The sequence below is a fragment of the Aspergillus nidulans genome, chromosome VIII, assembly GCF_000011425.1.
Source record: "Aspergillus nidulans FGSC A4 chromosome VIII".
NCBI lineage: Eukaryota > Fungi > Ascomycota > Eurotiomycetes > Eurotiales > Aspergillaceae > Aspergillus > Aspergillus nidulans.
Window position 1 is genome coordinate 2,132,520 of NC_066264.1, and position 27,156 is coordinate 2,159,675.

Below are 27,156 nucleotides of genomic sequence, written 5' to 3' on the forward strand. Positions count from 1 at the left end.
CACCACCATCAAGAGCACTGTGACTCAACCTTCTTCGACATGCTTCATTTTCGTACCGAAGGCTATCAAGGCTATGCGGTCAAATACTCGCCGTTCTTCGACAACCGATTAGCGGTTGCTTCATCCGCCAACTTCGGCCTCGTCGGTAATGGCCGTCTATATATCCTCGAGTTGACTCCAAACGGCATTGTGCCGGCGAAATGGTACATAATCCTTCCCAATGTACGATCATCTTTATTTGGCTCGGCTGATGAAGCGTCAGGTTCACAACCCAAGACGCCCTTTACGATCTCGCCTGGTCCGAAGCCAACGAGCACCAAGTCCTAACCGCTACCGGCGACGGCAGCATTAAGCTCTTCGACAGCACACTCAACGACTTCCCCATTCAGAATTGGAAAGAGCATAATCGCGAAGTATTCAGTGTATCCTGGAATCTAGTAGCAAAGGATACCTTTTGCTCGAGCAGCTGGGATGGCACCGTGCGCATCTGGTCCCCGCAACGGCCGCACTCGCTCGTCACTCTGCCGACACACAGTTGCACATACAGCGCCTCCTTTTCCCCGCACTCGCCTGATATTCTTTCCTGCGTCTCCTCAGATTCATACCTGCGGGTATACGATCTACGGACTCCAGCCTCCGCGTCAAACCACCTTACTCTCCAGATACCCATCCATGCGGCACCTGCCTCGCCGATTCCGGGAAACCCCGGGGCGCCACCCGCCGCATGTCCGCCATCTGAAGCGCTGACCCATGACTGGAACAAGTATCGGCCGTCTGTTGTTGCAGTGGCCGGCGTGGACAGGACGATCAGGACGTTCGACATAAGGGCTCCACAGCAGGGGCCGCAGGCTATTATGATCGGACATGACTACGCGGTTCGACGGGTGGCTTGGTCACCGCATCTGTCGAATGTACTGCTGAGCGCGAGCTATGATATGACCTGCCGGGCTTGGAGCGATCAGTCGCCGCCCGGAGTAGTCGGGGACACGGATCTCATGCGGTCTGGGCCGTCGCCCGTTATGGGCGCGGAGCTGGGAAGGATGAACCGACATACAGAATTTGTGACGGGCGTGGATTGGTGTCTTTTTGGGAGCGAGGGGTGGTGCGCAAGCGTTGGGTGGGATGAGAGCGTTTATGTATGGGATGTGCGTGCGGTGATGGGATAGATGGCGTTCAGTTTCCCTTCCCCTACAACTGGGTCCTCTCTTCATTGGATATTTAGATTGCATGGCATATGATACCTTCATTTTTCCTCGCTATTTTCTGGCTATCAATTTGCATGTTTACTCTTCGGGCCAAGATAGTGGCAGCACGTTGGTTACCCAGTTAACCTATCTATATAAAAGATCCACCTCTTCTTTCCAGTCCTTCCAATCCTCAGCTAAAACCTGGGTATAAAACACAATCATTATGTAAACAAATCATCTACCTCGTGAGTCTCGCCTCAGTCTTCTTCCTCTCTGCCTCCCTCACAGCCGCAATCTCCTCCTTCGACGCATCAAACGCAACATGCACCTGGTTGAACGGGTTCTCCGGGCTCTTATCAAACTCCTTCTTGACAAGCTCAATCCGCTGCTGTCGTCGCAAACCAGGATTCTCAGCCTCGATCTCCGGCAGCCGTCGCGCCTCAAACGCCGCATAGGCTGCCTTGTATCGTCTTTCGGGGTGGCGGTCGACCTTGCTAGTGTCCTTGCTCGTGAGGGAGAGAGCATCGAGGGCGTTGTCGATACCCGATGCGTTCAATGCGCTAGCTCTCGAAGAGGGAGCATCGTCGAGCTGGTCAAGGTTGAGTGTTCCCCGAGAGGGAGCGTTCTTCTTAGCGGCTGATTTGTTATTCTTGGGTTTGGAGGGCTGCGAGGCTTCTTCTGCGGCAAGGAGCGCATCGCGTTCGGCTTTCTTACGAGCGGCCTCGGCCTTCTTGGCTTCGGCCTCTTCTCTGTTATTTTGAACAAGCATGTTAGTGCTTTTCCTTCACCTCGATTTCCGTTGTATAGATTGTTTTTCGAGACATACTTCTTGGATGAACTCTTCGCGCCCTTGGCCCATTGCTTGTCCTCTTCAGCGGCACGCTTTTGGTCCTCGATGGCCTTTTTGTTGGCTGCAGCTTCAGCTTTCTGTACTCCCATGAATTAAAGTTTACAATTAGCTATAGGTCGATTCTATGAAGTTTTGGTTGGGGAAGAAGTGGTACGCACGCGAGCGTTTCCAGCGGCCTTCTTTGAGTTCTCGCCGCCGCCCTTTTTGCCGCCCATTTTCAGACCTTCTTGTCCGTTTCTTGTGGAATACTAGGATATGAGATGCCCAGTAGGATATATGTGGTAGAGAGTTTCAGGACTGAGGTGAATGAGGCTTGTCTTACTGAGGGGCAAATTGAGTCAAGGCGCTACAATTCAATTTGTTTATCAGATGGCGGGGTGTATGACTAAGCTGATGTATAAGAGTATGCTGTCTTCGTAGTATTGCTTGGCATGTGATCGGGAAAACCCTCAATCCAGGAAGGTGTCAAGGACATGCTGAGTATAGTACAGCGTGTGAATTGGTGCGCTGAAGTTATATCGATATGTGCATTTGTTATTATGTAGTTAATGAAGAATGCTAGAGTGCCGCTGCCGCTGATAACTGATACTCTGCCGGCACAAGCGGCCAATCTCCAATCCCATCCAAAATAGCCAATGTCATGCCACCGCTCTGATGCATCTGCAGGTGACAGTGAAGCAGGAACGGGCCTGGGTTAACAACCTTGTATCGTATAGCCAGCCAGACTCCAGTTGCTTCAGGAACAAACGGTGTAGGGTACGTATCGCGCAGTTGAGGATTTACCAAGTTGAAGTTTTCCGGCATCTCCTCCATTGCTTCTGCCACGGACGACCATATGAACGGCGTGCTACCCTCCCCGATCACAAAATACTTGTTCGAGTGCTTGTGCATTGGATGAGGGGGTTGGTTCGCCCCGGATACGTTGAAAACAATGTCAACCCAGGTGTCGTTTAGGGTAGACACGCTGTATGGGTATGGGATTGCGCTTGCGTTGAACAGGGCAGGACGGACCTCTTCTAATTCCATAGGAAAGCTCCCGTTTCCTAATTGCCAGCGGTAAGCGGCGTGATAGTGATTAATATTTAGGATGATTGTCTGGTCCACGGTTGGCGCGGGGAGTTGGACAGGAAATGGGACAATGAGAGATTCATTCAAATATACTGTTTGCGGTGTGGTTGCGTCGCCAGTTTCCGTAATATATGGTATTGAAGCGTTCTGCTGAGGCCGGTGCGAGGTATACAACATTGTTGCCGAGCCATTGATGATCTGATTGAGTCCGTTCTGGGCAACGCGGATCGTGTAGTCTTTAGCTGTCCTATTCTGTTTGAGCTCAATAAGGACTGAATACCGAGAACCCGGCACTATCCGGACGGCTTCAACAAGGACCGGTTCAATGTAGCGTCCGTCAATTGCGTAGATATACATCGGGTGCTCGTCTATCGAGAAGATCAGAGAGGCCGAGCCAGCCATACTGATCAGGTCCCGGCTGATGTAGCGAGTGCTGGCATCGACCATAACAATCTCTTCTGGACCATAACCCGGGATACATCCGCTGTTGAACCCTTTGGGTAATATACTGGGGTCACGAGGATAATTGCCGAAAAAGGAATCAATTGGAGGGAAACATCTATGGATTGGTGGTCAGTTCGATTCCAGAGGATGTAGGAGCCAAACTCACCCAATATCGGTCATTGTCTCATTCCCAAGGAGCTGTCGTTGTCCAACAGACGTAAGATCATTAATTCTCTGCTGGGGTAAACACCACGCAGAACCTTTCCCGTTGATCAGTATAGCATTGGAGCAGACGCTCTCAACGCCCGAAGCTATTTCTACTTGCCAAATATCTTCTGAAGTCAAGAATCGCCAGTCAGAAAGCATGACTGGTTCTGTCTTGGACTCTGCACTAATCATTGCGGCGAGGTCTGTAGCATCTTGGGTAATCAGCCTGAATGGCTTCTCTACTGACCCTCTTGGCTCGACATAGATGGCTCCATAAAGACCATCTATGAGCTGACCACGGCTATGTGAATGATATATATATGATCCATATTCATCCGCTGTCCATCTATATATGAACTGATGTCCTGGCTCGATCGGCTCCTGCGATAGCCCAGGGGTGCCGTCCGACCACGGAGTGCCCAGCTGCGAAATACCTGAACGAGAATTAGCCAAGAACAAAACATTCAAAAGCAATATGATAAGGACGTCACTTTGCCCTAGTATTACCATGGAAATGTACCGACGTAGAGAACGGCATTAGATTTCTCACCCGAAATTCAACCTCATCTCCCTGCTTAACGCGAAGCGTAGGACCGGGGAATTGGCCATTCGATAGAATAACTTTGCGCACGACGCCAGCAACATTTCGATCCTCCCACGTCAGCCTCAGGTCAAAGCGAACAGCCCTGCTCGACACCCAGTGTGCCAGGCACAGGATGACCAGCAGGCTCAATCCGTGTTGTAAACCTTTCATATCTAATGATCTAGGACTGACCGAACATCACAGAGGGAAACGGGTCTGCTTTATATAGGTTCTGTTGGATCGCGTATTCTATTCTTAACATGGCAGACCCGGCTTCCCATCATGCACGTAAAGGATCATAAGAACCATGGTCAATTTGAGAATATAGCCAATTCGAACTCGGGCTTCGGAACCCGCGTTACAGTTAAGCATAGCCGCTGGGGAGTTTGTAACCCATCTCGGTGCAGTTCAAAAGGAACTGCACCCTAGCCGAAGATAGCCAAGGCAGCCATAGGCAAGGGATAGCCGCTGGAAAGTGGGAACATAAATGTGGCGGCTTTCTTTTCGGAGAGTAAGGTGTTCCACGTATCTGGCTGGATGCTATGCAGTTGAAACGAGAACTAGCAAATCACACGTATTAGATCGTGCGTCGTGTATGTTCTATTTCAGTACGTCGAAGGGTGCAAGCGTCGAACGCATGCTTGAAGGCCCGTCATAGTCGTGGCAGATGCAGCCTCTATTCCGATCAGTCGCGTCTACTTGGGAATACGACGAACCTAGCAGGGGACCTAAAGGAGGTTGAGGCTCTCAGAACAATAATATAAAGCGAGAGTGAACCGCCCATCGCAGAAGTACAGTCTCAAGAAAAAGCAAATACTAGAGAATCCCTGCAGCACTTTGCGATACGTGGCGATGGTCTGTAGGCAATCGCAGTGGCGGACAAAAGCATTGCGCTCTGGGCAGGGGAAGCACTCGCTAAGACTTGCCGAGAGATCATGAGGCGCCGATCTCCTCAGATTGATGATGTGAGAACTGATAATAGCAGTAGGCCGTCCTACACTCTAGTCCTTTCATGATAGCAGCGGCTCGGAATGTGGTCAGCTGTTGATGAATGAAATCATGCCATCGCACCAAGGTGACTATACTCGTGATTCTGCATTGATGCCACTTACTTGATTCCTGTCTACGACGGCTCTGTCATACCGTACCTCAACTCAAGTTGCATGAACATACGACCTCGAGCGTCTCTTCGGACGGTCTTCTAGTCTGCCAACGTTCCAGTGGTCATATGGTCCTCACTCTCTGCGCACACACCAAAGCATCTATGGCTGTCTGTGCGAATCGTCGAAGTTGTGAGAGTGATGACGCCACAAAGAAGGACGAAAGGATCTCGAAACAACAAGGGCCGGTTCAGCCGTCGAGCAGAATCCCGAGTAAGCCTGGGTTACCCAGATGCTCCAGCATGTTCCGTAAGCCTATCCCAGCTGGCACCCGAGATCGTAGTCGTAGGTGGAGCAGACTTCTCCATGATAGGTGCGCTTGGTGTCCTAAGCTTTGTGGCATTTTGTGTTGAAACTGAATCTAGCGACCTTCTTGCGGACGAGCTTTGAGGGCGCTTGAAGGTCATGTTACAGAAGTTAAGTCGGAAGAGGTGCCGGCGGTGGTAAGGAGGAAGATGCGCGGTGTAAATGGTAGGAGTGGTATTGAAAAGAGATTGAGGAAATATCGGTCGTTGACTTGTGTTAGGCTGAATTTTGCTCGACATAATAGTCAAGTACCAAGACTTAGTGTCATGGTAGGAGACCGAGAGTTGGCCAGTAAGGGACTGCAGGATTCGAGCAGCCAGCCTGAGGCTTATCCGCTGTTGTTGCATTTGTTGGCTTACTTGCGTTAATTGTTACGAAATTACAGTTAACCCGCAGGCTTTTAAACAACAGTTGTACATTCAATCTAAACTAGGACTAGGCAATGCTAATGAAAACTCGTGAGGCTAATGTAGAGGGAGAGGCAAGGCTAATAAACAACATCGCAGACACTCGCAATACTAGGTCCCAAAAAATTTCAAAATATCTCTCATATAAGTCGTAAATAGCTTCATGCGCGGTCACTGTTCATGCATCTCGTCGTCGTCATGTTCGTTGGGCAAAACTGGCTCATGCAGTTCATGCAGTTCATGCGGTTCATTCTGTCCATTCTGTCCGTTCTGTTCGTTCTCGTTGTGTTGGTCATCAGTGGGTAGGGTCTGGTCAGCGTCACTATGATTTATAGAAGCAGCAGTGCTCAAGGACTCTGTCATAGAGACTGTCTCCATGAATTGCAGAGGCCTTTCCTCTGGAGTATGGTGAATGTCGTCGATGGACGGACTCTCAACTGCAGTCAGCAGGGATTCTTCCAACACGCTCTCACTGAGCTGCGCTAGGCATCTTTGCTCCTCGGGAACAGCCTCAGTATTTTTCATAGGGGAGTCACCAGTATCCGTTGGTTGTGGTTTCTCTAACGCACTTTCGCTAGAATGGGGGAACTGCTCTTGTTCCCCGGAACCGGATTCAGCGCTTCCCATCGAGGAGCTATCGGTTTCTATCTGAACTGGCCCATCAGGCTCATTTCCGCGGGGATATACCGACTGCTCCCGTAGCTTGGAGACAAGTCGAGTGCCTTCTGCAAACAAGTCACAACTTTCTGCTCCTAACGGCGACTCTCGCCCAAGCTCAATAGAGGGTATTGGTTCCTCTTGCTCTTCAGACACAATCTTTGCACTTTTGGCAGACACGGTGACGGTTTCAGTTGGTGGTACTTCCTCTCGTTTGGTCACAGATAGTCCTGCCGCGGCAGTCGGAATGTCGTCCGAGCTTACAAATGGCACAGATTCGACAGCAGATGCGAGTATCCCCGCTGGGTCTGAGATTGCAACAGATGGAGTCTGAGAACTCGTATGTACCGTCCACGTTTGGGTCGCAGGTTGCTGCAGTGAAACCACGGGTGAGGTAGTATATTCCGGGATGTACGTGGGAAATGGTCGCAAATCTGACTCATACACGGCTGCTCGAGGGTTGAGGGCAAAAAAGATGACTAGGATGCTGAGGAAGACAATGGTGATATTGCGTCGATCACTGGCAAGAATATAGATGTAGTTCACCAGCAGTAGCCGTAGGTCGATATCCTCTGACAACTTTGGCGTATTCTGGGTCCACTTTTGATTATCTTGTGACCTGCTGGCAGTAACCCCAGGGGATGCTGGTGCTAGATCTCCACCTCGGGCCTGAGTAACCTGAGAAAGCATATCGGCTTTCGGAGGCTTCGTTGTGAGAGCACGAACCGAAGGATCCACTGGTATATTCTCCGGTTCCTGCAGCAGGGCAATAGGTGGGCCGTTGGCTATGTTCATGTGCGACGGGTACTCGATCAGTCGTTTCTCCAAATCTGCTCGAATATCAGGCGGCAACCACAGTCCAACCTCAACGTCAACTTTTTCCATCTCCTTCCAGGCCGCAGCCCAAGCACCAGCCCTCATCAATCCATTAGCGGCGAACACCTTGACCTCCCATTTTCGGGTCGTATTCTGCCTCACGACGCGGGCCCCGCAATCTGGGCATTCCTCTCCTTCATCTTCAGTGCCGCTATCCTCCGGTACCAAGCGGTCTTCACCATCTGACTCCGTTTCATCGTGTCCGATAAAGTGGCCATGGTCTAACCGGGGGTGCTGTAGTTCCAAGCTCTCTAGTAACCGCTCTTCAAGAAGGTCATATCCGTCTTCCGGGTGGGAAATGAGAATACCACGGTCACGAATAACGCCAGACCCGGTCTTCTCCTCGAGTAGTTTCCACCTCCTCCAGTACACCGAGGGCAAGCCCTCTTTCAAAATATTCTGACGGTTCGGATGTTCTATCAAACCAGACACAGGTAGCGACGGTGGCAGCAGGGTACAGTGAAGAAGAACAAGGGGATATTCCTTCTTGATTTTCGGCTTCGCGGTCGCTCCCGTTGGAGAATAGAACGGGGATCTCTTGAACGGCGAGGAACCAGCGGAGCGAATGGAGATATCGGAAGTCCGTTGGCTACCCCGGCGTTTAGGCGGTGTCAGATGGTAATAATCATCGCCCTCATCCTCCGTATGCATTTGCAGCGCCCTAACCGAGCTAGGTTTTCGAAATGTACCTTCACGCTGACGGATCGTATGACGGAGCTGCGGTACGTGATGGTCCCACGGCTGTGCCATATAGTCCTGTCCCTCGCGTATATTCATTCGTCGATTCTCACCTGCCGGGCTGGTCAATGTCGAAGCAGGGATTGAGGAAATCGAAGTACAGCTTGATGTTCTCGACCGTATCCGAACAAGTTCACCTTCCTCCGGTCCGCCATTTTGTGTTCCGACAGGAGAATGGTGGCCTGAAGATCCAGAAGAGTTATACCCGCTGTCTTGTGCTGCAACTTGCATGCTTCTGTCAAAACTGCTTTCATCGCTGTGCTCCGATTGTTTTTCTGAGTTGGCCGGGTCTGAAATAGCGGCGGAAATCGTAGTCGCCTCATGGTCAGACATGCTTGGGTTCGCTTTCTCCTTGAGATGTATAGTCTGAGAGTCTACTGATGTTTCCATCTGCCTTTCAGTCGTGACTTGTATTAGCTAAATTTGTATAGACTCGTGTTTTCCCTAGCCAACTATATATAATTTAGTACGGAGCCAAAACAACGGCTTGGAAGCAAGACCTACTGCAGCGAAATCGACACAGGAAAATATCAATGTACTCGCCCCTTAGGTGAGTGAATCAAGGAAATGATACTGCCAGAGCCCATAATTTGGCACTCCAGAACTCGAAAGAGTTGATAACCATTCAAGTTCACGAGGTGATAGTCGGTGTCAGTTGATGTGTTGGCGGGTGGGTTACTCTGGCAACCGGAGCGAGCCTGAGGCTCCGATCTAGACAAGGGGACAATGTAGAGGCCCACAATCCTTCCGCTCATTCATCCTTACGATAGAGGATATCTTGATTCCTACAACATATAAGAGCTGTTGGGTGTACAATTACGTCCGAGTCCATCACGAATACAACTACGAGTTGAGCCGCACAACGCCGCCGCGGTTAAATAGACCTTCTCTTAGCAAAGTATGACACGCGACCACCAAAAAGTAGATATAGATTGAATATTTAAAGTCAATTCCATGCAACAAACGCTGGTAGATTATATGTATATGATACAAGAAAGCAGTACCAATGGTGTGCGCTCATCATATTCCAACGCCGAAAAATGTAATGACCTAAAGACTCCATGGTTACCTTCGCCCTTGACTGTAACATATCAATGACATCGCTGAGCATAACACGTAAGAGTTGACTGTGTGTGACACATATAGTTAGTTTTACTGAGGCGGAGGAGGAGCACCTTCATTAGTGCTCATGAGAGGGAAGTTTTGGTGTTCGCCAAAGTAAAGGAGAACATCTTGGGGTAAATACTCCAGCCAAGGTAATTGAGTGAAGGGAAGAGGTAGCTGGTCTTGTTGGTGAAGGGCAGACATATCGATGTCTTGACTCTCGATTAGGAAATCGCCGGCCTGCGGATTCATGCTTGAATGAGTATCAGAATGCCTTGATGCCATGTGGCTATCACTGGTGTGGTGATCAGCTGTAGTAGATGGTAAGTAGCTATATGCTGCCACTTGAGGGTTGAGGCCTGATGAAGATGAGATTTGAATGCTCTGATTGTGCGCTGACTGAGAATTCGGAGGCCGCGGTGCAGGATGAGGATATGAGGAATTTACACCGAGAAGATTTACTTCCGAGGCTGCGACTCGGCGGGGAGAAACCAAATGATCATGAGCCACATTGGAAATATTTGTGCGCTCAGTGTTTCGCGCATAAGAGCTCGAGCTTTGCTCGATGTCTGATTGAACTGAAACATCGGGGTAGCCATGGCGAGTTCGAGAAGCGTGAGATTGACTATTAGAAACGCGTTCGTTTGCTTGAGCAGCAGGCATCTGGTAGAGGAGACTAAGGTTGGGCTGCGAGGAATTGGTTGCGTTACTAAGAGACCAGCCGATAGCTACATTAAGAGGTTAGCTGACCCCATGCGAAAGAAAGTACAGCGAACATCCTTACCTTGAGTAGGGTCCATCCTTGGTGACCGTCCTCCATCCATGGAAGAGACGTGGCCAGATGCGGACCTGTCCGAGGTATTAGCAGCATGAACTGGTTGGCGCCAATTAGATCCGGTAAAGTTCGTGACAGATGATGTCTCGGCAGTGCCCTCCATCTCCTCTTCAGTATATAACAAGGGATCCACTATCCCTTTTGCCTTCTGGTCCAAAACCGTCAATATGTACTTTGTACCTTCCCAGTAATTCTCCAGAGCCTTCAAAGCTTTGTAGCATCTCTGATAGTTTTCCCAAGCGGCAGACGCGAGAAGACTATACTTCGTAGTGGGCTTGCGTTCTGATGAGCCAGAGGAGTCCATAAAGAACCCGCTGGTCTGATTGGCGAGTAATGGTTGGTGGGATGGCGAGGCAGATCGAGAGGAGGGAGAAGAATAATAAGCACTCTCCATAAGGAAAGCACATGCTGCTATATACATCGGCTGGCTGGTGAAAGGATTGCCAATGAAACTCTTTCCATCCACAAGCTCAGAAAATGCCAAGATATCCGCGATTGTCTTTGCTGACGACATAGAAAGCTCTCTGCTATTCGGGTAAAGGTGTTGCATGGTGCCTCCAAAGGAGTTGAGAAGAGTGGGTTGGTGCAAAAGAACGATCACCGTGTGGAACCACTTGATAGGAATTAGCATTCTTTCCAGTATAAATAGTTGGTGATAAGGCTCTTACGAAATGAAGGAGGATAAAATTCGTTCCCTCCTTGGCCTTCACATAGGCTTGAAAATTAGCAGCATTGAAATGAAGCTTCGGCGATAACCGCTGGTAGATACCTTTGGTGAACATTGGTTAGTTAGGCATGAAAGTAACTAGAGTGACAGGACACTGTACCAGTTAAGTCACTTTCCATCCCAGCCAGTCTTTTCAGCGTATCTGGCGTGATATGGTTGGCATCCTGCATGCCATTAATAAGGTCCGTAACCCGCCCATACAAATGGATAATGCGGATAAGGGGTGGGAATGGCGACGGCCAGCCATTGGGAAGCTGCGATTCCGATTGAAGAGGGAAGCGTAGTTCTATGTCCTCATCCCGTAGTGTCACTGGCCGTCCGGTTCCAGACGAGATCACTCTGTCGAGGAAGAAAATGCTCCAGAAAGTGTCTACTCTCTCACGCTCCCAGGCGCGCCGGTCTCCCCCCTCCTGTGGTTCCTTTATTGAGCCCGAACCACTTTGAGGTTCGTCATATTCATCTTCTCTCAATTTCGATGCTTGCCCTGTCATAACCGCGCTGGGTGTTACACCACTTCGACCATAACTATAATCCAGGCCTTGCAACTTCTGCATCCCTAGATCTTGCGCCATTCGAATGGATATACCCAGATACATCCACAACCCACTATCACGGTTTGAACCGAATTCCTCATAGGCAAGCAACAAACATGCCTGGACAACGGAGAGAGTCGGAAATGCGAGTGAGTCAACCAGGGCGCTCATTGCTCGGTTTGCAAACGGCTGGCCGCGGTCTGACTTCTTCATGTCCAGTTGGGGCTCAGATGCATCAATCGGAGGCGCCTGCGGAGGACTTAATAGAGGATGTGGTGAGAATCTAGCCGCTAAAGCACACACGGAATCAACCAGCATGGTATCGATTTTCTTCTCCTTCAGATCACGCAGGAAGCGGTCACGCCGCAGGAAAGGGAAGCTACAGCCCAAATGAATGAAAAACAACTCGCAAAGATGAGTGACCAGATTTCCCACAGGTAGGGCGTCGTCCCGGTCATAGAAAGGGATTGTGTTGGCGTCACGGTTGTGAGCGCTATCGGCTATGGGGTTGACACTGTTGTCGAGGAGTTTCGGACTCCGCAGAGGTGAGATCGAGTCTATTGCAGAAGATTAGGTTAGCTGAGCACACGACCTAGGATAAGTAAAGCACGCCAGGAATTCAACTTCGGTGCGCAAGAGAGACAGGTGTGTAGAAGCACTAACCCGATGACAATGATGCATTACTTTTCCGTGAACCCCGTACTTGGACAACCTATGAACACCGTCAGTTGCTAGTAGTTACCGGAAGATAGAGGACGTATTGACCATCTGCTTAAACCCAGGCACAATGGCCGTGGGCCCAAAATATCTAAAATAAGGAACATGGGTACGGCCGCTGGAGCTACCGGAAGTGCGATCTGAGAAAAGAAAATAATGAGCAAGGCTAGAGACCGACGCAAACAGTTTGTTAACAGTTTGTTTCTGGGACATACTGCTTTCTGGGCTCTCGCCCGCCGCTTGTTGATCATTCTCCTTTGTCGCATTCTCGTTTGCCGTTCGACGCAATGAGTCCTCAAGTGGTGAACGGCGTTCTATTTTCAACGGTTCTGATCTCTCGGAGGATTTATCAAAAGAGTCATCGCCCGTTGTCTGTGTGTTTCGTCTCAGAGATCTTAGTGGCTGATTCTCGGTCTTCAAGAGTCCCCGCGAAGCAGTCGATTCAACTGGAGTGGCTTGCGATGCTGTGGTGGTGGGGGTACAAGGCGCGGTGTCAGATTGCGCTCGAACATGGGAAGATTCGCTATAACCGAGGCACTTGTGATTGTAGTCAACGCATGTCCGGCACACTGTTTTAACGATCATATGGGTCAGTCTACCGTAAAGCGGTCGTCAAAAGGCGCAGGGCTTCTTCTCACCTGGCTGCTCACCGGAACATCGTGTCTTGCGCTTGCGGCATGTAAGGCACCTGCTCAGGATGTCATAGTATTAGCCAGCTATTAATCGCAACAAGCACACTCAATGAACGCGACTATGGAAAGAAGGAGGCTTACGCAGCGTTAACTCGTCGTCGCTTTGTCTGCGGTTGTCCGTCTGTAGCAACGAAGCGAATCTGCTTTGGAGCGGAAGGATGACTGCCGCCGTTCTTCCGGGATGGAGGAGGGCTCATCGCGAGCAAGTTGTCATCCGTGATCACAACACATCGGGCATTTGAGCGTTGTCAAACAGGTCTAAGCAATCAAGCTTCGGCGGTGATGCGCTTCTGGTATCGCGACAGAAGGGACCAGCGGTCGAAGGTATACGTAGCGCGGGAAGTGTCTTGATGGCAGAACTTGTCCAGGCGAAAAGTCCATGGGCGTGACTTGGACGCACGCGATGGTCGTTGAGGTGGTGCCGGGGATAAGGATAGGATGGCTGTTATTAGATGGAGGGGAGTGGAAGGACGAGCCGGGACCAGCGCCGGTGGCTTGATGAGGGGAGAGCAAGGTTAGACGAGCACAGTGACGATGCGCCCGGTGGCTGCTCGGTGATTTCTGTGTGGGCTTTGGTTTGCCTTTTGCCCCAAATAATATATGGTGTCTTAAGATTGTGGTAAATGTTAAACTTAGGAAGAAAAATTCTTGGAGGAGTCAAGGGGAGGGAGATTGGCGCCGCGTAGGTGCTGGATCGGTGGGATTCCGGGGAAATTGGCGGTTCCATGACACCCTACCTACGGTGCCCTGGATACCTTCTACACTTCCCTGGCCTGATTTTGAAGAACCAGCTTGCAAGAGTCGATCAGGATTTTTAAATAGAATACCTTCTTGACCGCTGATTAACTTCTCATTTGTTTCGTTTCTTTGTATGCTGCGTACTCTTCTATGCATACATGTGGTTCCCCACAATATTGTACCAGTTGACAGTGAATTAGGAGGTCCCTGACAACTACCTCCGGCCTGGAGAGAAAGTTCAAACTGTTTTTTTTTTTTTCTTTTTTTATATTTGTGCGATATCGCAGGTGTATCGACCGTTTAAACTGCAATTTACGACAGGAACAAAAGCAAAGCAAGCTTACTGAGACTACTCTGATGCAACAACACCCAGCTACTCCACCACGATCAAGGACCACCATGTGACCACCAGATTTTTGACTCCGCTGAGCTCGGTTCCTCTTCTACACGGCCCAACGAATGTTCGATCGCAGCTGGCCTTGCAAATGTTCAACGCTAATCACTAGGCGCTTGCTACTGGATACCGGCACGAAGGGCCGATTCTTGCAGTTTGCAAAGCTGCAACTCTCAGAAAACGCACTCGGAGCAAGACCGTTTCATTCGCAAGCTCCCGACTCACGAGATCAGTCGCGCAAAAAACAATAGAGTCTGGACCCAGGATTGCCAGGGGTCATGTGAACCGATTCTCAGTTTCTCCAGAATCTCGGGCCAGACCCTGGTCACACAACTTCGCACTGGATGGAGCACCGAGGACGAACCCACTTAAAGTTGAAAGCTGGACCCCGTCGCTCGGGGGAAGCCCGGAGTCCAAGCTTGAACCTGACCGTCTGATCTACAGGCTGAACTTCTGAACTTCTGTTTCAACTCCACAGTCCGCGGGTTGTCAGAGTTCGAAAATTCGGTGTGCCGATCCGAACGGAGTTGATGCGACGGACGCCAGTCATAGGAGTTCTCGGGCTTTTGGGGGAGTTATACGAAGGTTGAGGTGGCTTGAGCCAACAACTAGCCTGAAAATGAACACAATTACATAGTCTAGATGCTCATCTAAAGATCGAAATTAACGTCGCCCAAGATCAGATGAGCTGTCCAGCTTGATTGGAGTAACTCCAGACGGTAGCTCAGACGATATCTCAAAACTTCGGCCGTGGGATCTCAACGGCCTCGGTTGTTCGCCCGTATGCAAGACCTCCTAGACGGCTAATCGGCTTTAGAACCTTGAGATCTATGACGTTCGTCTCTTGATCAATCGCATCTTCGCGTGCCCAAAACCGAACGCCCTCAATGATAGCTAAAACGCCGGTTTTCTTTCCGGGTGTGCCTCTGCTTTCAAATTCCTTGGTTTCAACGAGCTTCCCCTCGATTGACAGCATTGATTCTTTGACGCGAGCCGCCTGAACAATGGAGCTAGGTGCTTGGTGTAACCCAGATATCTCCCACTCTGATACTCCATACGGCGCATTGACTGCGGTTGCATTGGCGGCTTCAACAAAGTGCTCTGAGATGATATTGATCACGCACTCCCCTGTCTCCGTGAGGTTCCTGAGACTATCCTTGGCCTTCTCAAGCGAACCGACAAACCCAACCGTGAAAAGGGGAGGATCGTGGTTGATAACTTGGGCGTAGCTGAACGGTGCCAGATTTTCTGTCTTTCCGTCTTTTGACTTGGTGCTAATCAGAGCGATCGGTCTAGGGACCATCCCTGAGATTAAGAGCTTATAGTTATTGGAGACAGGCCGTCCCTCTGCATAAGGGTCGATTTCGATATGTTTCTTGTTCAGGCTTTCGCCGCCGTCATTACCGCCATCGCCTTCCTTCCAGTCTGGCTTTGGAGGCTTGGTGAACTTAACCTCGGCATCGCGCTTAAAGTCTGGCCGAGAGGCCTGGACTTGGTCAAAGTCGTCACTAGCTTTGAAGAATGCGGATGTCGTGGTCATGGTGGATTTTGGGCAATATCTTCCAGAGAACAACAGGCCGTGAATCTGTGGTGTGCGATTCAGATGCCGAAACGACCTGCTAGCTGTTAACGCCACCAGCCATGATCTTTGGTTCAGTACAAACTCACGATACTGGAGAAACTTTGGGCAAAGCGAGCAACGCTCTAGGACTAAAAGCGACACAGGACATTTTGGCCGACTATCTGTCGCATTATATGGCATAAAGGTTGAGGCATGAAGCGCCTTTCAGATGGGAAAAGGGTTCATCTTAAATAGGTAATTCCACGGACCGCATGGGCCTTGCGCTTGGGCTTTTACCCTTGCTTTGGAGTCTTGTCGTGGCTTTAAGCCCCATCCTGACAGTGGCGATAAGACCGCACTGCCGAGCTCCGGCCCGAACGTCTCTCCTCTTCCCGCAAACTCCCCGCAGTTCATGGCACGGAAGTGGAACGCGGACGCTGCGGAGAGAGTAACGTCATTTGATGCTTTCAATAAAATTACACCTTAGATTCAAAGTAAGGTGTACAGTAGGATAAGGGAACATTCTGCGGGGAATATTCTGCGACAGCCTACCAGTCATTCATCTAGATGGAGTTGGAGATAAAGCGAATTTCTCCTCATCCAGCATAATATTCAGAAGTCACAAATTCCTCAAAGCTGATAAAGAAGAAAGATATGGCAGGTTGAAGCTTCCATTCATAATTCCATATCTTTTTAAAGTAGCACACAGAACAGAAACAATGTGAGACCGGTGGCTACTCTCACGGCAAATAATGAAGTAATACCGCCTGGCAAGCCGATGTCTCCTGGGAGCATGGCAATGGAGTCCTGTCTGGACTATACTGTTATTTTAGTGCCCAGTCTATGTAACCTTGAGAGTATGCCAAATCCGTATTTCCTAGCTGCTGACTAAAGTCTCAACAGGACCTGGTCAACCATTATTATTATTTATCGAGCCCTACGGTTGTACCGGGCCGATGTTGCCCACTTATCAGGGATATACAGGCAGAAAAAGCCAGATGTAGAGCTGCTGACACTTTAACAGACTTCTGCGTACTAATATAGGATCAAGGCCTTACCTCTTCGTTTATATGGTTGTGTTTGCTGTGAAGAAGCTGTCACACGCAAATACCTCCTCAATCTCTTAGGAAGGCACCACTAGGAAGAACAGGCGAGAGAGTTCGCCAGCTGTAGAACCTTATTCCATATCACCCATTAGCCGGGAAGGCCTTTCCACATGGGTGTACAGCAAGCCTCCCATGTCCTCGTGACTTAAGGCCTAACGCCAGTTGGAGATATCAACCCCTCACTTCTTATCCGCCGGTTTTTAGCAAAGGATAATCTATTCCCAACCATTGCTGGTCTCTGGAGACATTCAAGGTGATTCGCAGACAACAATGGCACAGCAGGACTACGAAACCTTCGAACTCGGAGACTGGGAGCTCCAGAGCGGTTCCAAGCTTATCAACGCTCATATAGCCTATAGGACATTTGGGGATCCCAAGTCTCCAGCTATCGTCTATCCGACATGGTTCTCTGGAGGTATGTAAGATGCTTTGGAGGGATACGGCTTAGTGAAAGACGGAATGCTAATACAAAGACTCAGCCATCGCGGATAACCTCTGGCTCATAGGGGAAGACAAAACTCTCAACCCTAAGGACTATTTCATTATCATCCCTGCTCTATTTGGCAATGGCCAGTCGACTTCGCCGTCCAATTACCCCGTAGAAGGAGAGTGGCCGGAAGTTTCTTTCTACGACAACGTGCGCGCCCAGTATAAGCTTGTCACTGGGCACTTTGGGATAACACACCTGCGTGCGGTAATCGGGTGGTCAATGGGCGGAGCCCAGACTTACCAATGGGCCACGCAATATCCTGACTTTATGGACCTGGCGGTACCCTTCTGCGCTTCGGCGAAGACGTCTCTTCACAACCAGGTATTCCTTGAAGGCGTCAAGAGCGCTTTGCTAGCGGCAAAAGGTATCCAATCTGCGGGGTCTGGTCAAGGTGGTGTCCTTGTGTCTGGGCATACTCTGAGGACATGGAACGATGCTGAAAAACGAGTCGGCCTGAAAGCATTTGGCAGGGGCTATGCTGGCTGGTAAGACTCGTCTGCTTGAGCCGGTGTGCGTGATTCTAACCCTCAGCTACTATAAGGGGTTTCTCTCAAGCGTTCTATAGGGAAAAGCTGTATGAAACCGCCTTGGGTTATGCAGACCTCGAAGACTTTATGCAAAATTTCTGGGAGGCGTGGGCTCTATCGAAAGGTTCAACAAGTCTCTCACGGCAGATTGACATTCTAGCTAACTGCGAATTCTCAATTTAGACCCGGGCAACCTCCTAGCAATGGCGCAAACTTGGCAAAATGGCGATGTCAGCAAGCAAGAGCCATACAATGGTGACTTTGAGGCAGCCTTGGCAGCAATCAGGGCTAAGGTTTTGGTGTTACCTGCAAAAACCGATCTATACTTCCCGTCTGTCATTCCTCAGATGAAGAGACAAGAGCTGACAGCATTGTAGGCCTGAAGATTCTGAATATGAAGTTAAGTGTTTAAGTCCAGGAATCGGGACTCTTTGTGTCTTCCCGTCGATCTGGGGCCGTAAGTACTTTCCGCTTATAGTATTTTTAAGTCTTCTGACCTTAGTCGCAGACTGGGCGGGAGGGCCCGGGGATAGTAAGGATGATGTGAGATGGCTTGATGAGCAATTGTCGAGGTTCTTTCGTGAGACGTAGTGGCAGCCAACACTTGCTGAACATTTGACTTTTGAGCAGGTAAATTGTGAACTGTGTCTTACCCGGCGGTGAGAAAGCCAGAGAGACACCCTTTCGTTGAATAGTCTTCGTTTCAATCACCTAAATTAAAAACAAAGTCGTTACATTGATATCAGGTAGAATCTAATCTGAAATGCTCCGGAGAATGGGGTATGTGGTTGGGGCTTATCATGTGATGAGTGGCCAAAATGGTTGCCAGCCGCAAAGCGCTGAGTCAGCGGCGATCAAACGCCATCAATCGACATTTCAAGCAATGTTCGGACTTTCTTCACTTATGCGCTCATCGACCAATTCACTCGATACCTTCCCTTGAATCTCATTTCTTTCGGTTGTTTCTTTTGCTTTATAAAATTTTTTTGTTCGCTTTATTTCTTCTGTCCGCCGTCTCAACTTCCGCTATCTCTGATCTCTTGTACTACTACGGACCCCCGATCTCCGCACTCTCAACTTCCCAGCACAAGGCAGCACAGTCGCGATGGCAGCGGCACCGTCTACAACCCGTCAATGGGGTGTCACTCCTCCTATCTCGACCACTTTGCCAACCGCCCAAGAATTATCAGCGAACGACGATCTTATTGCAGAGCTGAAGCTCCAGAACAACTTCGAAAGTCCGGCGGAGACTGAACGAAGGTACGAAGGCATTGCAGAATGAACGTGAGGCTCAGCTTCTGATGTTCTGTCTGTCTATAGGAAACAAGTACTTCAACTTCTACAGCGCGTTACAATCGAGTTTGTTAAAGTGGTCAGTCGTAAAAAGGGCCTATCTCAAGCAGCAGTGGAAGCAGCAGGAGGAAAGATTTTTACATATGGAAGTTATCGTCTAGGAGTCTATGGACCCGGTAAGCCCTGTCAATGTAATCTGCTAAAGTGAGCAGATTTACTAATAAGCACTTTTTTAAAAGGGTCGGATATCGATACTCTAGTCCTTGGACCGAAACACGTGGTGATTGATGACTTCTTTGCCGAGTTTCCTCCCTTGCTCGAAAGCATGGCTCCTCAAGGAGCCGTGGAGAAGATCACTCCAGTTCCGGATGCGTTCGTTCCTCTGATAAAGCTCGAGTTGTCCGGTATCAGTATCGACTTGATTTTCGCCCGCCTGATTGTACCCTCGATTCCTCTAAATCTTGATCTGAAGAACAATGACTATCTAAGAGGTCTCGATGAAAAGGAGGTACGATCGCTCAATGGAACTCGTGTAACGGACGAGATACTGGAATTAGTGCCGCAGCAGAAAACGTTCCGCCTTGCGTTGCGCGCAATCAAGCTGTGGGCTCAACGTAGGCGTCTATTTGGAACGGATACAGAATCCATAACTGACGTTGTGAATAGGACGGGCTATCTACTCTAATATTGTCGGATTCCCGGGTGGTGTCGCTTGGGCTATGCTAGTAGCACGAGTGTGCCAGCTGTATCCCCAAGCGACCGGCTCCGTCATTGTGGGCAAATTCTTCCGGATTATGAACAAATGGGCTTGGCCTCAGCCGGTGTTGTTGAAGCCAATTGAAGATGGTCCTCTGCAGATGAAAGTCTGGAATCCTAAGGTAAGCATGCACTAAACGCCTTCTCGGGCCCAGCTGATAATGGACTGAAGATCTATCATGGCGACCGGTTTCACTTGATGCCTATCATTACGCCGGCCTATCCGTCCATGTGCGCAACGCACAACATTTCTATGTCTACCAAAGCTGTAATCCTCCGGGAACTTCAGCGCGGCGGAGATATTGTGGACAAGATTTGGGCCAAGCAGGCAACGTGGAATGATCTCTTCAAGAAACACTCTTTTTTCACAAATGACTACAAATATTATCTTGGGGTTACTGCCTCCAGTAGAACAAAGGAAGCAGAGTCGGTTTGGTCCGGCCTCGTCGAGTCCAAGGTTAGGCACTTAGTCGGAGCATTGGATCGAAAGCCTACCATCGCGGTCGCTCATCCATTCCCCAAAGGATTTGAGCGGATTCATATTGTCAGCAACGAGGAGGAGGCCGAGGCGGTCAAGAATGGTTCCCTCAAATACCAAGATAAGGGCACGAAAACAGAAACAACCGACGAGATCAAAGATGCGGCTCACCAGGCTGCAGCTCAAAGTGGAAGAGAAGACACCGACGTTCCCGGTGCAGCAAACAACACCGCTGCTAATGATGGTCGGATAATATATACAACGACTTACTATATTGGTTTGGAGTTAAAGCCGGTCGAACCAGGTATGAGTGCCGCATTATCTTACCGAACTCACTGACTTTCCACAGGAGCGTCCCGGTCATTGGATATCTCTTCAGATGCACAATTCTTCAAATCCATGTGTACGTCATGGCCTGGGTATCAGCCAGGCATCAATGATCTCTCCATTACTCATGTTCGCAAGTGAGTTCGGTTTGCACCTTTCCATTCGGGTCAACATCTAAATTTTATTATAGTTACGATTTGCCCGAGGACCTGTTCCAAGAGGGCGAGGCTCGACCCACTCGACCCAAGAAGAAGGTCGTCAAGAAAGTGCCAGCAGGCGGACAGAAACGAAGCTTCGATTCCGTGGACGTAAGTACATACATTAAGATATACCTTGCCACGGTGTCTACCGTGCACGTCTTCTTTACTAAATCCAGGCTGCCGCGTGTCGCATCGTGTCGCATGGTTCTAACTTTAGTTATAACTAATGTCAACCTTGCTTTTAGGATCCTTCAAACCCCGCTGCAAAACGGCAAGTTACCGATAGTTATGCAACTGCCACCGCACAGCCTGCGTGAAAGCAGTTACCAATCAGAAACTTAAATCACGAAACTACAAGCACGTCGGGGCAGGTCCCCATAAGGTTGTGAGAGAACATCACGGCATCATATACTCTGAATCTAGGGTGAAACATAATGGCAAGCCAGCCCGCGCTAATTCTGACCACAAAGCACAGTGACCTAGTGACTCGCATGATGTCAGAAGCTGTACAAGGTTGGTGTATCTTCCCTATTTCCTTCGTCCTTCTTTGGACGAGCTGTTGTGAAATCCTCCTTTCGTTCTTCTATACGTCAACCGAACCGGGCTACGGTCGGCACAAACCACTCATTATCAGCCGCTAAGGCGGGTTTGCTCAAGGTGATGAGTTTTGATATTACGGTACAATTGCTTGCATATTCTAGATTGGGCGTTATCTGGCAGGTTATTTACCCCCTGTACGTACAGTGTCGTTTTTCATTTGCAGGTGCCTTCCAGTTAGGTCTAAATAGTCCAATAAAGCAGATATTTGTCGTGGCCTACGGGTCACTCGGTCAATCACACCCAGGAATCTCTACAGTAGTTTGCCTTAGCAAGTATCAAAGGCCTTATGGCGAAATTTTGGGGGAGGATGAGAATGATCTCTCATTGATGTTAGGCGGGGAGGCTGACTAAGATATACATAGCCATATCGAGCCTCCCAGAATCGTAGCTGCAACAGATAATGAGATACGTTCATATAGGTTCATCGGGGTAGTAGCAAGGCACGTAACAGCAAGCCATTCTACGTAAAATCCTACGCACTGGTTCTGGCTTATTATCCTTACATACAACAGATACGTTATTCTAAATTTCTATCTTTAGCCTTGTATTTCAATCAGCTAACTCTAATTGTCTACTCAGCTCCAAGCCTCAACCAATTCATACAGTGTAGATTCACTCCCAACATTTCCCGGAAAGACCACAAATGGCACGCCCCGATGGCGGGAAGTCTCCTCGTAGCACCTCCAAAGCGGCACACCCGCCGCAGCCTGGCCAACAATCAAGGCCCGCTTCATCCGGAGACCTTTTGTAGCTGCGTCGGAGGATGTAATACCACCCTATTTTCCGAATCCCGCGTCAGTTTACTTCATGGGTTTCGAGTGGAGAACAAATACCTTAGCAATAACATATCTTGGCCGCACCTCTATCCCCTCCAGGACACCAACTAGGGCCTCTGCGACTCTCGACCCGATCTTCAGCGACGAAATCTCATCGTCACCTTTCACAAGCGCCCGACTTGTCATGACAAGCGTATCCTTCCCGGCATTTAGATAGCTCTCTGTCTGCGTAATGACACTCTGAATCACTTCTGCCGCCTTTTCTTTCGACTCAATGAGATCTTCAACCCGCATTTCAATCACGGAGAGAAGATCGCCGCGACGCTCAATGAGGACCTTGAGCTGCGCAGTTGTCTTGGGCACATAGGACCCTACGAGAACGAGTCCGCCTGTTTGCTGGGGGTTAGGAAGTTGCAGTTCCGCTTTTGTAATGGGAGGTTTGTGAGGGATGCCAAGGCGCGTTGAGACGAATGCGGCGCCGGTGCGGTAGATGTACCGAAGGCCTTTTGCTTCGGCTTCACCATTAACCATATGAGCACGTCTTCAACCCAATCGCAAAGCAAGTAATGGAATGCGCGGACGACGTACCAAGTAATAAACCCATGACAAAAACATGCATATCCGACTCAGCTGCCGCATTGGCAATCACTATACCACCAGCAGGGAAGCTCAATAGGCGATCTCTTACGCCCTCCGGCCCACCAGTGCGGATATCATTTAGTGTCACAGAATGGATCTGCTCTGCGGTAAACCGACCAGGCGCCTTCTCGAGGATATAGTCCCGCAGATTGGAGCTCTTATAGCCGAACGTTGCGTCTCGGGCAAATTGCGTTTGTCCCGCCGGGACTAAGTCTTCACCTTCGAGGACATAGTGCACGTCGTTGATCGTATAACGCCCCCCCTGGAAGAAGAACGGTGCTAGAACCCATGTTGGCGCTGTTGCATTCTCGTCCGAGACGGAGTAAAAAACACTCTGCGCAACATCAACCTCCAACGGAAAATGCCCTCTTAGCGTACTATCACCCCTAAGGACGATATCTAGACTCTCTCTGCTCAATCCCATCTCCAGTGCAGCAGTAAGGACATTCTGGCAGATTTCACGGATGAGAAGTTCCGCTTCGTCGGGAGGAAGAGCGCGCGAGTTGGTCAAAATAAAGAAGCCGGCCGAATTGGTACTGAATTCGGCGACAAGCGTGCGAACATCCCAGACTGTCAAGACGGAAATGTCATGGCAGGTTTGAGTGCCTGTTGGGTCGTCGTCGAGGACGACTAGACGGCGTGGGGTGGTAGATGTGGAGAAAAGGTAAGTGGCTATTTGGGAGAGTGTATCGGTAGAGTACTCCGGGGGTAGAGTACTGAGGGTTTGGGTAAGAGGAAGGGGCGGGTATGTAGACATGATAGGGTGTACTTTCTTCAGAATTGATTGAGGAGTAATGGACGTTGAGGAGATGGAGGTTGCGTTTGTATGTAGATGAGGGATCGGACAGTCCTGCGCTGTTAATCGGAGTTTGTCCGAAAAATATAGAGGGCAACCAAACAGTTCATTTACACTTTCAAAGACACTCGATTCCTCTCATTCCAGTCAGGTTCGAATCTTTAAAGAACACCAGGAGCGCCAGGACATGTGCGAAATATGTATGATGCAAAGGGGTCGTGAATGTGATAGGGAGCAGCAGATGCAAAGGACAGGAAGTCAACCACTCGCAAACAAATGAACAAGCGACAAACAAATGAATGGCTGTATAGATCCAACTTCGTAAAACATTTAGAGGAAGACAATTGCCTAGTGTCGCCGTTGCATGAAACCAGTAACCAAAACCGCCGTCAGTATATCGTGAGTCCGGTGCACAGAGAGACAGAAGGATTAGCAGTAGATATACGTATCGAGACAGAAAAAAGAAAAAGGAAGAAAACTCAACCAACCACGCTGCGGAAGCTGAGAGCTTCGAGGAATCCGCCAAGGTCATCCTTCTGCACCTCGACGACGCAGTGCTCGAAGCTGTCGATGCGGACCCGGGTGTTGGTCTCCTGTACGACTTCCTGGAAGGCGATGCCGAATCTGTTGCGCAAAAGGTGCTTATTCCCGCGCATATCTTGCTCATCCTCGGAGTCCGATTCAGACTCGGATGATGATGACTCTTCTTCGGATTCCTCCTCTTCGTCTTCTTCACCATCGTTCGCCCTAGCAGCTCGTTCAGCGGCACGTTTCGCCTTTGCTTCTTCTTTCTCTTTGCGCTTCTTCTCCTTTAGTTCTCTCTTTCTCCAACGTTCTTCCCGACGCTTGTGCATGGCAGCAAAATCAATAACGCCGCCTCCGCCGCCGGTACCGACGACAACGTATAGGCCCCGATCTTCGTCGAGTCCAGCAAGCACGAGCGGAGTGCCCGCTGCTCTTCTCTTTCCGATCTTTATAGCATCGCCCCGGTCTCGTTCTTGTACGCGGATGGCTTCAGCAACCCACAATGCCAGCTTAGTCAATGCTCCCGGATTCGTGAAAAGTTTAACATCAGGTCCGTCCTTCACAACGGCAATGCGGAAAGCTCGTAGATGTCGGATTTGATGCTTTGACAAGAGTGATGTGCCGGTGCGAAGAATCGCTCGGTGCAGATGCTGGGCAAGAGGAAGCGCTTCCAGGAGAAGCGTGGGCGATTCTGACGTTAAAGACAGTGCATCATACGCCGTCCAGAACCGGGAAAGGAGATTCGCCGGATCCGCATTAGCTTCGTCAGAGCCTGAACTACCCTCTATCCTCCTTAGTCGGGGTATGCGCTTAGCATCCCACGCGCCCGGGACTTCTTCGGGCCCAACCTCTAGGATGGCGCCTACTATGACACCTACATCAGTAGCCGAGAGACAGGCCTTCCAGCCCCAACACCGTACAAAACCCCAGCCTTCCCGTGAAACGGCATGCCCAGGTGCTTCTGGAGGTACCAGTCCGTCTAACCCGTACATTGGTGCATACTTAAGCAATCGTTGCCGTAGGACTCGCTTCAGTTCCATGTCCATATGCGTGTAGTTTTGATGACATTGCGTCAGGCTGATTCCCATCTTTGCCAGAAGCTTATGCAATCGCTTTCGCCCATTCTCCGTCCATACATGTAGCCTAGAGGCCAGGTATGGGCTGTGCAGCATGCTCTCATATAGCGACCAGTGTCGAACGAGGATAAAGCGAGGCTCAGGAGACAGTCGAATAGACTTGTCTGTGGGTGATCGAGCAGTAGTAGGAATGACTCCCGCGATCTCTCCTCGTATATCGCCGTTAGGATCCGGCGGATTTAATCGATGGACTTCGTCGCGTAATATTTGCCGTATTCGCTCTCCCCGCTCTCCACCCCATCCCGCTATCCCTCCAGACTCCGATGCGCTCGAGACACCCACGCCAGACATAGTGCGGCCACTAAGTTCCAAGCTACAGACCCCAACGATGGCCAGCCAGAGGAGATCGTTGTCTTCACGGCCCAATTCTGATGCAAGGGAGTACATGATGGAGGATATAGGTTCGGAGTAGGAAGTTCCGGAGGAATAGTACTGGTGTAAGATGCTTTCGTGCTTGTGCTTCAGTCGGAGCAACCGTCGTCTCAACGAACGCGCGGACGGCTCTTTTGGCTGCGCGGGCGAAGGAGAATCTGATACGGGTGTAACAGAGCGCGATGAGTTGGAGGAATCATGTCTGGTGCGCGCTCGTGTCCGGGTCGGTGATGAAGCTATAGATGATCCCTATACCAATATCAGCAGTCAACGAGTATAGCAGCCAGGATGAGAACGTACAGAATTACTCCGCCTCCGCTGTCGAGGCGGTCCATCGTCTTCATCGAACTCCTCGTCCTCATCATCCTCCCGGGACCAGGACTTGCGCTTCTTTGAGTCGGTGCTCGACGGCGGCTCATCATCCTCGTCTTCATCATCGCCATCATCATCCACCTCCGGCATATCCAACAACGCACAATAAGCCTCTCTCTCTCTCTCCATCTCTTCCTCGATATCCCCATCATCATAAACAACAACTCCGCCCCTTCCACTCCCAAACTTATACGAGACAGTAATACATCCTTTATCCACACCAGGCGTCCTCCGCATGGAGTCTTGCTGCTGCGTCCCCTCTCCGCCGCCGAAGACATTCGCCAAATTCCACGGCCGCCTCGCGTCAAACACCCAAACTTCCACGCCACCCATATCGTCCGCCCCTTCTTGATCTTCCCCCACATTCAACCCTAATATCTCGGCGAGATCCACGAGTCCACCAACACCTAGACAAACAACCACGCCTCCACTGCCTCCGTTGCTTGTCTGCATTGGCCGGACTAGCTCCTCGCCCGCGCGCGCGAGATCACCATACCCAGATACAGGGTGGATCTTGTGCGGTATATAGTCGCGTTTCAGAAGGGCGGTTAGGATGCGGCACGCGCAGAGGGCGTCAGGCTCGAGGGCTGCTAGGATCAACACGGGTGGAGAGAGGGGGTGATGTGAGCGGAGGAGCTGGAGGTAAAGGTGGGATATTAAGTGGCGCGGGAGATACATGGCCGAGTTGTCCGTCTGGTAATCTGTTTATTTCTTCGTCCGGGTCACAGCCGATTGCGTCGATATTGTTGGTGCTGGTATATTAACGCGTCGAGAGGACATTTATAAGAATGGCGTGGTAGGTCATAAAAGAGAAAGGAGAGATTTTCTAGATATGAACTGGGCCTCAAGAGGCCCTATAAATTGAATGGAGGAAAGGCAAAGCAAGCGGGCCTGTAGAGGGCGAATGTTGCTTTTGGTGGCTCGGTTTACTGTACGGGAAGCCCAATTTGGTCGCGCAGTTAGACGCGTTCAGGGCGCG

At 50.1% G+C, this 27,156-nt stretch overlaps 10 protein-coding genes across 10 annotated transcripts, besides 1 other annotated feature; 3 read left to right on the forward strand and 7 right to left on the reverse strand.

Moving 5' to 3' along the window:
* Positions 1 to 27,156: part of a sequence feature (contig 1.14 1606..364334(-1)) that runs on past both edges of the window.
* On the forward strand, positions 40 to 1,166 carry pex7 (protein pexG; the record flags this gene model as incomplete). Its single annotated transcript, XM_653392.1, has 2 exons — positions 40 to 203; positions 263 to 1,166. 2 exons carry the CDS (start codon positions 40 to 42, stop codon positions 1,164 to 1,166), a joined length of 1,068 nt encoding a protein of 355 aa, XP_658484.1.
* On the reverse strand, positions 1,414 to 2,252 carry ANIA_00879 (DUF1014 domain protein; the record flags this gene model as incomplete). The annotated part of the gene is made up of 3 exons (XM_653391.2): positions 1,414 to 1,936; positions 2,014 to 2,114; positions 2,196 to 2,252. The coding sequence occupies 3 exons, from the start codon at positions 2,250 to 2,252 to the stop codon at positions 1,426 to 1,428; spliced, it is 669 nt and encodes a 222-aa protein (XP_658483.1). The 3' UTR covers positions 1,414 to 1,425.
* On the reverse strand, positions 2,596 to 4,510 carry ANIA_00878 (protein lccD; the record flags this gene model as incomplete). Its single annotated transcript, XM_653390.1, has 3 exons — positions 2,596 to 3,664; positions 3,716 to 4,190; positions 4,264 to 4,510. 3 exons carry the CDS (start codon positions 4,508 to 4,510, stop codon positions 2,596 to 2,598), a joined length of 1,791 nt encoding a protein of 596 aa, XP_658482.1.
* ANIA_10133 (uncharacterized protein) lies at positions 6,384 to 8,873 on the reverse strand (the record flags this gene model as incomplete). The annotated part of the gene is made up of 1 exon (XM_050613284.1): positions 6,384 to 8,873. The coding sequence occupies one exon, from the start codon at positions 8,871 to 8,873 to the stop codon at positions 6,384 to 6,386; it is 2,490 nt and encodes an 829-aa protein (XP_050469112.1).
* On the reverse strand, positions 9,636 to 13,288 carry ANIA_10128 (putative C6 transcription factor; the record flags this gene model as incomplete). The annotated part of the gene is made up of 8 exons (XM_050613285.1): positions 9,636 to 10,315; positions 10,372 to 11,035; positions 11,091 to 11,191; positions 11,250 to 12,239; positions 12,342 to 12,394; positions 12,425 to 12,968; positions 13,038 to 13,087; positions 13,173 to 13,288. 8 exons carry the CDS (start codon positions 13,286 to 13,288, stop codon positions 9,636 to 9,638), a joined length of 3,198 nt encoding a protein of 1,065 aa, XP_050469113.1.
* Positions 14,960 to 15,969, reverse strand: ANIA_00876 (flavin reductase family protein; the record flags this gene model as incomplete). Its single annotated transcript, XM_050613286.1, has 2 exons — positions 15,892 to 15,969; positions 14,960 to 15,839 (listed from the first exon to the last, which is right to left on the reverse strand). The coding sequence occupies exons 1-2, from the start codon at positions 15,951 to 15,953 to the stop codon at positions 14,960 to 14,962; spliced, it is 942 nt and encodes a 313-aa protein (XP_050469114.1). The 5' UTR covers positions 15,954 to 15,969.
* On the forward strand, positions 17,161 to 18,440 carry ANIA_00875 (homoserine acetyltransferase family protein; the record flags this gene model as incomplete). Its single annotated transcript, XM_653387.1, has 6 exons — positions 17,161 to 17,305; positions 17,370 to 17,865; positions 17,946 to 18,031; positions 18,091 to 18,280; positions 18,326 to 18,364; positions 18,416 to 18,440. The coding sequence occupies 6 exons, from the start codon at positions 17,161 to 17,163 to the stop codon at positions 18,438 to 18,440; spliced, it is 981 nt and encodes a 326-aa protein (XP_658479.1).
* On the forward strand, positions 18,984 to 21,278 carry ANIA_00874 (polynucleotide adenylyltransferase PAP1; the record flags this gene model as incomplete). The annotated part of the gene is made up of 8 exons (XM_653386.2): positions 18,984 to 19,167; positions 19,228 to 19,376; positions 19,440 to 19,814; positions 19,867 to 20,078; positions 20,129 to 20,738; positions 20,784 to 20,898; positions 20,952 to 21,069; positions 21,207 to 21,278. The coding sequence occupies exons 1-8, from the start codon at positions 19,013 to 19,015 to the stop codon at positions 21,276 to 21,278; spliced, it is 1,806 nt and encodes a 601-aa protein (XP_658478.1). The 5' UTR covers positions 18,984 to 19,012.
* Positions 22,137 to 23,733, reverse strand: ANIA_00873 (uncharacterized protein; the record flags this gene model as incomplete). Its single annotated transcript, XM_653385.1, has 3 exons — positions 22,137 to 22,337; positions 22,395 to 22,852; positions 22,926 to 23,733. The coding sequence occupies 3 exons, from the start codon at positions 23,731 to 23,733 to the stop codon at positions 22,137 to 22,139; spliced, it is 1,467 nt and encodes a 488-aa protein (XP_658477.1).
* ANIA_00872 (DNA replication initiation factor CDC45) lies at positions 24,252 to 26,855 on the reverse strand (the record flags this gene model as incomplete). Its single annotated transcript, XM_653384.1, has 2 exons — positions 24,252 to 26,054; positions 26,106 to 26,855. 2 exons carry the CDS (start codon positions 26,853 to 26,855, stop codon positions 24,252 to 24,254), a joined length of 2,553 nt encoding a protein of 850 aa, XP_658476.1.